Below are 13,518 nucleotides of genomic sequence, written 5' to 3'. Positions count from 1 at the left end.
CTTTCAGCTGTATGATATGTGTTGACAAATAGATTACCAGTGTCTATTTAGTGAACAGGTGGAGAGAGATTCATATTGAGTGTCGTCATGTGTGGCTATAAAATGGGAATCTCCCTTATCATACGATTCAGTATTCAAAATCACTAAGAATGAGGGAAGGAGGGAGGGTGGGAGAGAAGGGGAGAGAGAGAGAGAGGGAGTGTTTGTGTGTGTGTGAGAGGGAGCGAGAGAGAGAGAGACACCTCCCACCCCTTCTTATATCTCAGTGATGGAGCAGACAACTCCAGGCTCTGGGTGATGCAGGCAAATCCTTGTTTTGGTGCCATGGCAACGAGCTTCCAAGAATTTTCATCCATTCCTGTGGGCCGCCTACCCCCACCCAGGACTGCAGAGCAGGGGAGGTGCTGCGGTGGTGTGGGAAAGACAATGAGGCTGCACAGATGTGTGTGTGTGTGTGTGTGTGTGTGTGTGTGTGTGTGTGTGTGTGTGTGTGTGTGTGTGTGTGTGTGTGTGTGTGTGCGTGCGTGTTTGCGTGCGTGTGTGTGTGTGTATTTAAGTGTGTATAATCTGTGTGTTTCTGTGTGTTCACATGTGCCTGTGCTTTTACTGTATGTAGTTGGGAGTTTGTTCATAGTAATACAGAATTAACCTTGCTTGTAAATGTTAAGATACCTAATGATCAGTGTATAGTCTGTGTTTATGTATACATCCATTTAAATCTCACAATCAGGACTCGATGGCAATGCAAATCTTTAAATTGACCCTTGATAAGCAAGCAATTTTATAGTTGTGCATATGTGCATTTTCAGCCCCTTGTGCTGCCCAACATTAGCTGTATAAGCAGCTTTTGAATTAGACATTATCTGTGATCATGATAATGCATTACCCTGCACCATCTCATTGACTTAAATATATGTGTTTACATACTAGCTAGCACTCATCAAGAATTAAATGTCTGTCCATCCATTCTCTGATGATCATTTGTATTCAACTGGGCTTCAGTGGGTTTACCATCATTGGTGGCCTGTAGCACCACCTTCTGGTTGAGAGATGTAAATAAAAATAAAATATTTTTACAACGGATTGAATGAGTCATGATTTATGGGTGAAAACCTTTTGTCATCCTTTGTCTGCAAGGTGGTGTGTTTTGTATATGACAGGTGGAGGAAATTGATAGCATCCTGAAATCTGAAATAGGGTATCCAACAAGGGGAGATAGGCATTGCTGAAATGTAGGTTGTCAAGCTCAGGACAGTGCTGCTTGCTCTGATGGAAGGCTCTAGAATTCCCCAATCATGTCTTATCACTTTAATTGGGGAACAATGAGTGCAGTCTAGGAGGCCACTCCTCTGGATCTAGCAAGCTAAAAGTGGAAGTCAAATGGCGATGATACGAGAGGTGTAATTATAAACGCTCATGCATTGATGATTCATCTTTTGCAAATGAATTGGTGGAATTTATATTCTATCCTGTTCTTTTCTATGACATTACATTTTATGAGAGACACATGGATTGCTGAATCACCAAATGTATGTTTTAAAGTGCAGTCACAGAGTGTGAGGGCCTGTGTAATTACTCTCGTCCAGGAAGTTTTGACCATGTGGCACGGTCTGGAATAGAATAGAATCTGAATCTTTATTTCTTATTTTTCTCCCCTAATTTCCGTAGTCACTTTAATAGCACAATGTTAGATTGTTTCTTCCCGAGCCAAATTGAACTGAAATTGACACAGCTTTTAAGTTGGCGAAGACTGGGCGGTGAGATGCCAAGAACAGACTGAGCAGATCAGGTGCCCAGCGCTGCCCACAGCCATTGGCACAAGTGGTCAGATTTTGATTCTGTGCACAAGTCATCCAATATTTTGCCAAGACATGCAGTGAAATCAACATAGGCCTTGAATACTAAATGTTTATTATTGCCTAAGCTATCAGGGATGTTATTACCATGCTGATTCTTGCAACTAATCAATCCATAGCCTGTTATACAGCCATCAATCAATAAAACTCAGCAACAACAAATATAGTCTTGTATTGAATTAATTTCCCCCAATCAATGTCAATAATAGGAACAATTTGGATGTTGTAATATTTAGGCTACTATGCAAGTCACTAATTGCAAAGTAGCCTAGCATTCTGAAATGATTAATTATTTGTTTTATTTTGTGTGTATTTTTTTCGTATAGCTAGATATTACTGCACTGTTGGAGCTAGAAAACACAAGCATTTCGCTGCACCTGCGATAACATCTGCAGATCTGTGTATGCGACCAATAAACTTTAATTTGATTTCTCTCTCTCATCACTTCAAACTACAGGGAGAGAGAAATGGGGGGAGGGAGAGGGAGACAAGGGACACACTGAACACAGAACGCATAGGATTTGCGGAAGTGAGGGAGCGGGTGGGGCTTCGCTGGGAACCGGAGAGAGATAGAGATAGAGATAGAGAGAGAGAGAGTGGTCAGACTTGTGAGGCTTTTTATTCTAACAAATGAGACCGTATGTTTGACCCCGGGGTTCGCCTGCTTACAACAGCAAGCTGGATATATTTATGCGTGCACTCGCTCGGTCTTCGTTAGAATAGAAATGGATGTCGTTTTTTTGTAGGTGCTTATCTGTGCGATAATGAAAGAACGCTTTAAATAGTTTATTCGCTCGTAGCCTATTTATGGTAGATAGCGCTTTGGCCTTTCTTTATTACATGACAACGGGGATCCATCAAACGGCGGTAGCTATGTGAAGCGTTGAAATCGTTTATTCCCTTTCGTGAATTGAGGAATAATTATGAACAACGCGCAAGATATGTCTCCCGATTTTGTCTTGATGCGCCTGGTTTCCGCGGCCGAGGATGACCGCTTGGACGAGGAGAATGGGAATCTGTCGTCGGGTGGAGTGGTGGCAGGACTCGGTAAAGAGGTCTTGGCTCATAGCAACATGAAAGGGGGCTTGGAATTCTCCCGAGATCCCAAGACAGGCCTCGCGCATTCCGGCCATCTCTCCTCGCTGAACAATGCACAACAGAGCGGCGGAACGGCGGCACCTGACACCGGGGTGATGGCGACTAGACCGTCGGTGTCTATTCCTCCTCCTCCACAGAGCGCCATGGAGGCCAAGGGCTTTGAGTTCGCTCACAGAGGCGGCTTACGGCCTCAGCTCCTTGTGTTTCCTAACATATTGAGGGATGGTGAGGAGATTTTAGACCGTAAATCCGACGGTCGGAATCAGTCGAGGGAACATATTGGTTTGGACAAGACCTCCGGCTCTGTCTCCGACATAAGCGGAGGCATCAATAACAATACGCTCAGCGCCGGCGACGCGCAACAGCAGAACCATCTGTCCCAGAGCTGGGGTCTGCATCCCCGGGTGGCATTATCCACGGTTGCTGCCGATATCGAGGGAGGTGAGCTATGTCATCGGCACCGTTTGATCACCAACCCATCAGACTGGCCTCCCTTATCGGATAAATCCAATCCTCTCACCATGATAGAGTCGAAATGGGGGTGCACAACTGGGGAACTGCCCGACGGCCCAGTGTTCGACCTGGCCAGAAGGTTCGGGGAGCTGGGGCTCGGCGCGGTACCCAAGATATTATTCAAGGACGGGGAGATGCCCCAGTGCTCGTGTCAGGGCGCACATGGGCCGGCACCGGCGGGGATGGGGCATGGGGATGACCCGACTGAGACTAGCGATGCTTTGTTGGTGCTGGAGGGGCTGGGGACTGGGGACGTGGCCAGCCTGGGTATCACTGGCTGCCCGGAGGACGATTCGGATGAAAGTCGAGCACGTCGAGTTCAAAAGATGTCCGGTGCATTTTCTCTCAGTAGCTTTCAAGCAGAGTTGACCAGACAGATGGAAGGGGTGGCTGGAGAACCTTGTTCGTCGGCGCACGATGACGCACAAGTATGTAACCTGCATGGAAACGCACCTAACCCAACTCAACCGAGCCCGGGAGATACAGAACAGAATCCGAAGGTGTCGACATTACCTGGGGCCTCTGCGGCTACACCAAGCTCGGACCGACCTGTCAGTCCAAACCCTAGCCAGGCATCAACACCCCGGAAGCGGGCAGACAAGTGCGTCAGTGCGCCCCGGACTCCAACCGGTCGGGGAAGCGATGAAGAGAAAACACTAAAAGTTCCAGGGAAGTCCAGAAAGGGCTCACTTAAAATACGCCTGAGTAAACTTTTCAGAACTAAAAGCTGTAGTGGTTCCAATAGCCTTCTGGATAAGAGGCCATCAGTGGCCTATTCAATCTCCTCCGCTGGAAGTCTGATGGATATGGCCAGTGCAAGTGGTGGGGAGCATGACGTGGACAGGTAAGGACTTCAACACTTTTAAGCATTGTGAGTAATTACTGATTGTATGGCTATAATTTATAGTAGGCTATAGAGGTCAACTAATTTATTGATTGATCACAGTGCCAGGGAATATTGTAGAGCCTATCCTAAAATATAATATTTTCTATCAGGATATTATAGACCCATAACTGTCAGAATATTTTCTAAATCAGTTTTTTTCTAAATCTAGGCTATCTAGCTAATATCTATTTTTCACCCAATCACCTCTATATTCCATCCCTCTATAACTTGTTTCATTCCTATTTTGTTATCTTTCTCTTGCCATAGCCAACCCAGAATGACCAGGGCCCAAAGTGCCTTCTCTCCTGCTTCCTTTGCTCCTTTCACTGGTAAGGGGCTCTACCATTTCTTGGCTGAAGAGGCAACCTCTGGTCCAAGAACTCATGTCTCTTTAGTGGCATCACTCTCTTCCTCTATCATTTCCTTTCTCACATTCCCTCTCTCTCTTTCTCTTTCCTTCTTTCCATTTCTGGGTGCAGGTGAAACTGTTTCATTGGTGGATGTGGATATTTCGAGGAGAGGGGCGAACACTCCGCACCCTCCCACGCCCCCACCTCCGCCACGCAGAAGTCTCAGTCTATTAGGTACTTTACCGCCTTTCTTTCTCTCTGTTCTTTCTCTGTGTTCTTTCTCTCTATGTGTGTCTCTGTAGAGTAGTCTATTTTTCTCTGTGTGTTTCCTTGTCCCTCCCTTTCTTGCACGCATCTCTTTTGCCTCTGTTTCTACCTGTAGGCAAACACAAACACTAAAAATGATTCCTGCATACCCTCACTCACCCTACTCTCCTGTACCCACCGTATTACCTCCCTCTCCTGAAAGCTATATCACAGTATGCAAACATACCCATTCTGTTCTATGGTGATGGAGAGCCTAATAGCTTTACACCATCTCTGATCCCCACGGCAACACTCGCATCAACAGCCATAAGTCTGAGGGACTGTTGTATTGTGGCCTTATAGACCAGTGTTTCTCAACGTTGATCCTGGGGACCCACCCTCTCGACCTATCAGAATTGAATGTTCAGCCAAGCAGTGGTACAAGGACAAACCAATTTACTGAATGTCATGTTGAATCACCCATTTCTGGCAACCTAAAGATATAAAATTAAATCGGATGTCATTTTGATTTGTTAATTACCCTAGAATACGTCAAGGAGTACATAAAAAAAAAAGAAGATGTATCAAAAAACTAACAGTACAAAAAAGTTGAGATGAGAACTTCACATCACAGTGGGTCCAGAGGGGCGGAGTTGAGAAAGCCTGTGATATAGACCCCTCCCTGGTCTGAAACCCCCCCCCGCTCTGTTCCAGATGACATAGGTGGGCCGCAGCCTGGTCCTTTCCTAGTGAGTGTTATGGGGGCCTCCCTACAGTCCCTCCCCCTGCCTCTTCCTCCTCCTCATCCCTCCCATGCCACCATCCAGCATAGTATCAGCCTCAATGGTAAGACGCCAGTGAGCAGAGAGCTGGGAGCTGTGCATGGGGCAAACGGGGGGGGGGGGGGGGGGGGGTGTCGTCGGGGGATAGAGCACGTAATGGCCAGAGCTAAGACTCTGAAAAGACCATAATACAAAACAGTATCAATATGATATATTTATAATGCTGTATTTCTAAACATGTGTGAATATATCAGTAATCATAAGCATGCATAACATCTGCAGTTGTGAATATATATGTAACATAAAACCTGTGTGCCTGTCGGCCAATGCCTAAGTTCGTAGAGTGATATGTTGTGACGTGTTCTGGTGAAGGTTGTATAATTGCCCTCAGGTCAAACACTGTACGTTCTTGTATTCAGGAAAGACTATACAGACCAATCAGCGTGGAAATGAATCGTGAAGGTGCATGGTGTGCGGTCGCAAACCAATGCTTGTCCAATCTTTTTATTATATGCCTTGAGAATTAGTATTTGTGGCACTTGGTCTGTCTAAGCAGTCTTGCTCAAATTGAACACTGTTATCATCTATTAGTATCAAGTCCTAACTTGAGATCTATGCGTGTGACTTGAACTCTCTTGCAACTCCCATTTATTCCAAATGCAATGGTTTGGGCTACACATTCATATCATTGTGTCTAACTGAATATTTCTCTATTTGTTTCAGATGCATTCCTCCGGGCCCTGCCTCACTCCACCTCTTCACAGCTCCTCTCAGCTCCTCCCCCTTCCAGGTTGGCCCCGCCCCCAAGGCTCTGTCCTCTGAGGCGGCCTGAGGCCAGCAACTTCACCGCTAGTCTGAGAGAGCTGGAAAAGGTAATTGCGACACACTCAACGACACTCGCAAATACACATACGTATTGACTGAATGTAGGCTCACTACTAATCGATTGGGTTACATACTAACAAATAGGTACAAATATTTAATTGATGATAACTGCCTTGGTGTGTGTGTGGGTGTGTGTGTGATAACAAACCTTTAATTGATGATAACTTCCTCATGACATTCAATCAGTTCTACTTTTATATTAGATTCTACGGATGGTGTGTGTGTGTGCGTTTGTGCCTGTGTGTATGTTTCTATGATATTCGTTCATAATCGCCTACATGTCTATCCCCAGTGTGGCTGGTACTGGGGTCCTATGAACTGGGAAGATGCAGAGATGAAGTTGAAGGGGAAGCCTGATGGGGCGTTCCTGGTGAGGGACAGCTCTGACCCCCGCTACATCCTCAGCCTGAGCTTCCGCTCCCAGGGAGTCACACACCACACGCGCATGGAGCACTACAGAGGTGAGTTACACACACCACACGCGCATGGAGCACTACAGAGGTGAGTTACACACACCACACGCGCATGGAGCGCTACAGAGGTGAGTTACACACACCACACGCGCATGGAGCACTACAGAGGTGAGTTACACACACCACACGCTTATGGAGCGCTACAGAGGTGAGTTACACACACCACACGCGCATGGAGCACTACAGAGGTGAGTTACACACACCACACGCGCATGGAACACTACAGAGGTGAGTTACACACACCACACGCGCGTGGAGCACTACAGAGGTGAGTTACACACACCACACGCGCATGGAGCACTACAGAGGTGAGTTACACACACCACACGCTTATGGAGCGCTACAGAGGTGAGTTACACACACCACACGCTTATGGAACGCTACAGAGGTGAGTTACACACACCACACGCGCATGGAGCACTACAGAGGTGAGTTACACACACCACACGCTTATGGAGCACTACAGAGGTGAGTTACACACACCACACGCGCATGGAGCACTACAGAGGTGAGTTACACACACCACACGCGCATGGAGCACTACAGAGGTGAGTTACACACACCACACGCGCATGGAGCACTACAGAGGTGAGTTACACACACCACACGCTTATGGAGCACTACAGAGGTGAGTTACACACACCACACGCGCATGGAGCACTACAGAGGTGAGTTACACACACCACACGCGCATGGAGCGCTACAGAGGTGAGTTACACACACCACACGCGCATGGAGCGCTACAGAGGTGAGTTACACACACCACACGCGCATGGAGCACTACAGAGGTGAGTTACACACACCACACGCGCATGGAGCGCTACAGAGGTGAGTTACACACACCACACGCGCATGGAGCACTACAGAGGTGAGTCCTGTGTACTGTAAATACGCAGAAACGCACACAGTCAGTCAATCACACAAATATAAATGTTGTAGCTACTCACTCAGTCATTATGTTTATTAACACACGTACACACACACACACACACACACACACGAAGGCAGGCAGGCACGCACACATGCACTGACACAGACACACACATGCACACAGAGCAACGTGGTGAGTCACCCGCACACAAAGTGGATGAACGACAAAGACATGCTCGCAAATATACATGGCATACGCATAAAGCACTTCTAACAGGATTTACTCACATACAGACACATTCATCATGCAGTATAAATATATGACAGACAGAAAGCATGCAGTTAATTCTATTTCTGTTTTACACATACTGCACATATCAACCACCCAACCCACGGGGTAGTTGAGAAAAACAAGTTCGATACATGACATATGATAATACGTGCCTATAACAAGTAATAAAGCATTATACCTGAACACTTTAAATAAAGTGGTACCACAAGGTTCTATTTCATTCCCCTTTAAATGGTATGTACGCGTGAGTGTTCGGTGTAACCTTTAGATGTGTGTCCCTTCCATGTCTCCATCTATAGGGACATTCAGCTTGTGGTGTCACCCCAAGTTTGAGGACCGATGTCATTCTGTGGTGGAGTTTATCGAGCGAGCCATCATGCACTCCAAAAATGGAAAATTCCTCTACTTCCTGCGATCACGTGTGCCAGGTAAAAACGGCTCCCATTCCTACATGGCCTAACCAATTAGATGTTTATGTGAACTACCACCCAGTGTAGTGGTTGGAATGACAGTAAGCATAGCATACAAGGTTGCTGAGAGGTTACGAGCATCTGTATTGGTTGTTTGTGCTCATTCGTGTGTGTGTGTGTTCCAGGGCTCCCCCCTACCCCAGTGCAGCTGCTCTACCCAGTGTCCCGGTTCAGCAACGTCAAGTCCCTGCAGCACCTCTGTCGCTTCTGCATCCGACAGATGGTCCGCATCGACCACATCCAGGAGCTGCCGCTGCCCAAGTACTGCCATACTCAATTTATCCAAATATTTATTTAGTCATTCATTTTAACCTTGTATTTGTTTTCTTGGAAATAGTTGTTAGTGAAATAGCATTCTCTCCTGAGCTTTGACAGAAATGCCTCAGCATATTATTTTAGTCTAAATAAATAAATCAGGGAAATAATCTTTGATTGCTGACAGACTAGACATGGATGATGTGCTTTGAGACCAAGTGAAAAGTGCTATATATAGCAGCTGTACTTTAATGCAATCCATCATCATCCTTTCCTTTCTTTTACGGAGAGTGTTATACACAGAGAGAATACTACCTCGCATGCCTAACATAATGTAAATGTATCTTTTTGCATAAGGGGTTAATCATTTGACCTCTCCCTCTCCAGACCACTGATCATGTACCTAAGGAAGTTCTACTACTATGATGCAGAGGAAGAGATGTACCTGTCAATCAAGAGCATTCGACCAGGGGCTGGAGTAGAGCAAGAGGCGGAGTCTCAGACGTAACTGGAAGAGGTGTCTGCTGGTCTGCCAGTCTTCCAGCATCAGCCAATCAAAGTCCTCGGGCACCCTCTGTATCCAGTCAGCTGCAGTCAAAGGGATCCAGATGACCCCGCCCTTCTCTTGACTTTGACCAATGAGAGTGGAAAGGGACAGAAGTGGAATGCTGGAAAATTGTCCATACGGAGGGCACACATGGAGCAGGGACAAAAAAGGACACAGCCTCATTGAGAACGGACTGGAGAACGGACTCTTCTAGCCCGTAACAACCTGAAAACAAAAAAACAACTTGAACCTAGACTTTAAATCAATCTCTAAACAGATATTCACTGTACCTATGAACTGAAGTTGATGCACTGGTCCATTTGTACTACTATTTTTTCCAATTATCATAATTTCCTTGTTTTCTTCCCTCCTGTTGCTATGAGGGTTGTTGTGGACTCCAATTGGCCCACAGGAGGCCATAGTTGATCTTTGTTTGTTGGTTTTAATTGTCAAAAAATCCCTGATTGTAATCATTCTGTTCCTCCGTACCCTAAGCTGGCCACAGGCTCAGCATTTTCAGTAAAAGTGAAAAGATATGGCTTCCCTCTTTTGCACAATCATTTTTAATTGACTGAAGTAAAGTGGTAGTAGGTGCCAGGCGCACCGGTTGAGTGTGTCAAGAATTGCAACGCTGCTGGGTTTTTCACGCTCAACAGTTTCCTGTGTGTATCAACAATGGTCCATCGCCCCAAAGGACATCCAACCAACTTAACAAAACTGTGAGAAGCTTTGGAGTCAACATGGGCCAGCATCCCTGTGGAACACGTTTCACACCTTGTAGAGTCCATGCCCCAACGAATTGAGACTGTTCTGAGGGTAATGCACACCTCAATCCACACATACAGTTGTAGTCGGAAGTTTACATTTAAATTCAGTTTTTCCCAATTCCTGACATTTAATCCAAGTAAAAATTCCCTGTTTTAGGTCAGTTAGGATCACCACTTTATTTTAAGAATGTGAAATGTCAGAATAATAGTAGAGAAAATGATTTATTTCAGCTTTTATTTCTTTCATCACATTCCCAGTGGGTCGGAAGTTTACAAACACTGAATTAGTATTTGGTAGCGTTGCCTTTAAATTGTTGAACTTGGGTCAAATGTTTTGGGTAGCCTTCCACAAGCTTCCCACAATAAGTTGGGTGAATGTTGGCCCATTCCTCTTGACAGAGCTGGAGTAACTGAGTCAGGTTTGTAGGCCTCCTTGCTCGCACACACTTTTTCAGTTCTGCCCATAAATCTTCTATAGGATTGAGGTCAGGGCTTTGTGATGGCCACTCCAATACCTTGACTTTGTTGTCCTTAAGCCATTTTGCCACAACTTTGGAAGTATGCTTGTGGTCATTGTCCATTTGGAAGACCCATTTGAGACCAAGCTTTAACTTCCTGACTGATGTCTTGAGATGTTGCTTCAATATATCCACCTAATTTTCCTGCCTCATGATGCCATCTATTTTGTGAAGTGCACCAGTCCCTCCTGCAGCAAAGCACCCCCACAACATGATGCTGCCACCCCCATGCTTCACGGTTGGGATGGTGTTCTTTGGCTTGCAAGCCTCCCCCTTTTTTCTCCAAACATAACGATGGTCATTATGGCCAAACAGTTCTATTTTTGTTTCATCAGACCAGAGGACATTTCTCCAAAAAGTACGATCTTTGTCCCCATGTGCAGTTGGAAACCATAGTCTGGCTTTTTTATGGCAGTTTTGGAGCCTTTCAGGTTATGTTGATATAGGACTCGTTTTACTGTGGATATAGATACTTTTGTACCTATTTCCTCCAGCATCTTCACAGTATCCTTTGCTGTTGTTCTGGGATTGATTTGCACTTTTCGGGGGAGAAAAATACGTTCATCTCTAGGAGACAGAACGCGTCTCCTTCCTGAGTGGTATGACGGCTGCGTGGTCCCATGGTGTTTATACTTGCGTACTATTGTTTGTACAGATGAACATGGTACCTTCAGGCGTTTGGAAATTGCTTCCAAAGATGAACCAGACTTGTGGAGGTCTAAAAAAAAAAATCTGAGGTCTTGGCTGATTTCTTTCAATTTTCCCATGATGTCAAGCAAAGAGGCACTGAGTTTGAAGGTAGGCCTTGAAATACATCCACAGGTACACCTCCAATTGACTCAAATGATGTCAATTGGCCTGTCAGAAGCTTCTAAAGCCATGACATAATTTTCTGGAATTTTCCAAGCTGTTTAAAGGCACAGTCAACCTAGTGTATGTAAACCTCTGACCCACTGGAATTGTAATACAGTGAATTATGGGTGAAATAATAATCTGTCTGTCAACAATTGTTGGAAAAATGACTTGTGTCATGCACAAAGTAAATGTCCAAACTGACTTGCCAAAACTGTAGTTTGTTAACAAGAAATTTGTGGAGTGGATGAAAAGCGAGTTTTAATGAATCCAACTTAAGTGTATGTAAACTTCTGACTTTAACTGTACATAGTGACACATGACCACTAACACACACATGCAGGCCTTCATGAGGGAGGGGGGAGGGAACGGCGCAACTCAATATTAGGAAGTTGATCCTAATGTTTGGTACACTCAGTGTATGTCAGTTCCCTGTGTGGGTGTTTTTGCGGTATGATGAACATGGCCCTTTCAATCCATACAGACTGATGTAATAATGAAGTAGTAGTGTAAACAGCATCAAGGTCAAATGTTTTTACTCTATCATACACTCTTGATAACTAAACCACCAATGACAACACCCACCCTGTTGTATAGTCGCCGGGACAAGAGGCATGCAAAGCATAAAGGTAACGTCAATCTTAACACAGAATAATTTTTAACACTTGCACTTGACAAAAACATCAACTCATCCTGTAATTTTAACTGCTTTGCTTTTTAGTTCCCCCCTACCAAACATATGCTTATTTCATAGTGCCCTTTTTTCATTGTTATCCTTTTCGTGCACACATATACACACACACACACACACACACACACACACACACACACACACACACAGGAAGGATGATTTTAGGAGAACAAGGACTGCTCATACACACATGCTCCTATGTTGAGGGCCAACTTAATGGATGGACAACACATGAACTTGACATCTAACTATGCCAGCAGTATTGGTGATTTGCCTCTATAGCGAGAATCCAGTTGTGTAAATGGGTTTGTGATTATATATTGAAATAGGAAATTGGATAAGAAGGCCCAGCAGGTCTACACTAAGGGTTTAATAATTTGATATTTTCAATTCTGAGCTGAATTTTTTGTATAATTGTTTTACTGATTGTGTTGAAATGGAAATGACCCTAACCATGAACTGGTTTCTTGTTGCTGACTGGTTTCAAATTCTTGCCCATACTCTATACCCATCAAACTCAACTCTGGACCTTGAAGCCAGTTCCACTGCTTGTTTTCATTGTTCCCCTCTAATCAGGGACTGATTTAGACGATGTGGTAAAATTAATGATCAGGTAGAACAGAACACTTGCAGGCACCGGACCTTGTAGGTTGAGTTGAATAACCCTGCTCTACAGACGTATTATCCATGTCATATATCAAATCAGCCTAAAAAGGGTAGGCCACCAGGTGCTAGTGTAAAGTGGCTATATAATGTTTTAATAAGCAAAAATACACGTCTGATAGTTCCCCTAGACATAATTGTGCAAGCTTGATCATCGTGCATAATAAGCCTATTTTGCATGCACTCGATGATCGCGCTACTACACCTGTAATAGACGACTAATGACTGGGATATTCACATAGATGTAGGTGAGTATTTAGAAAACATGCACATATTATTACTATAGATTACCTGAGGATCTACATCACTACAGATCAGCTGTAATTTAGTTTGAGTGACAGAAACAAGTTTGTAACAGCTTGCCCTGTGCCCTTATCAGCACTGCCTTCATACCTAGTCATCCGTAAGCCTTATTGTGTGTTGACTATGACAGACTGAGTATAGCCTATCCATTCTAATAACATACTGTATCTGTGCTTTTATCGTAGGTATTATCTGAATCAA

The 13,518-nt window shown here is 44.8% G+C and overlaps 1 protein-coding gene across 4 annotated transcripts; it reads left to right on the top strand.

The window, feature by feature from the left end:
• Positions 1-2,427: 2,427 nt before the first annotated feature.
• On the top strand, positions 2,428-10,066 carry socs7 (suppressor of cytokine signaling 7). 4 transcript variants are annotated; one of them, XM_029739534.1, is made up of 9 exons: positions 2,428-4,311; positions 4,621-4,682; positions 4,833-4,937; positions 5,664-5,795; positions 6,455-6,603; positions 6,909-7,077; positions 8,551-8,679; positions 8,847-8,982; positions 9,364-10,066. In XM_029739534.1, the coding sequence occupies exons 1-9, from the start codon at positions 2,780-2,782 to the stop codon at positions 9,482-9,484; spliced, it is 2,535 nt and encodes an 844-aa protein (XP_029595394.1). In that variant the 5' UTR covers positions 2,428-2,779; the 3' UTR covers positions 9,485-10,066. The 4 variants fall into 4 exon arrangements, with proteins under 4 accessions (XP_029595394.1, XP_029595396.1, XP_029595397.1 ...); XM_029739536.1 differs by lacking the exon at positions 4,833-4,937; XM_029739537.1 differs by lacking the exon at positions 5,664-5,795.
• Positions 10,067-13,518: the final 3,452 nt, after the last annotated feature.

The sequence above is a fragment of the Salmo trutta genome, chromosome 38 (assembly GCF_901001165.1).
Source record: "Salmo trutta chromosome 38, fSalTru1.1, whole genome shotgun sequence".
NCBI classification, from domain to species: domain Eukaryota; kingdom Metazoa; phylum Chordata; class Actinopteri; order Salmoniformes; family Salmonidae; genus Salmo; species Salmo trutta.
The sequence above is the reverse complement of the archived record's forward strand: the minus strand, read 5'-3'. Positions and strand labels throughout refer to the sequence as shown.

What these genes read in the sequence shown, in the direction of transcription:
- socs7 (XM_029739534.1), top strand. Translation starts at nt 2,780, where the DNA reads ATGAACAACGCGCAAGATATGTCTCCCGATTTTGTCTTGATGCGCCTG. An exon ending in GGGGAGCATGACGTGGACAG is followed by an intron (nt 4,312 to 4,620) that starts GTAAGGACTTCA and finishes CTCTTGCCATAG; the next exon opens with CCAACCCAGAATGACCAGGG. An exon ending in TTCCTTTGCTCCTTTCACTG is followed by an intron (nt 4,683 to 4,832) that starts GTAAGGGGCTCT and finishes TTCTGGGTGCAG; the next exon opens with GTGAAACTGTTTCATTGGTG.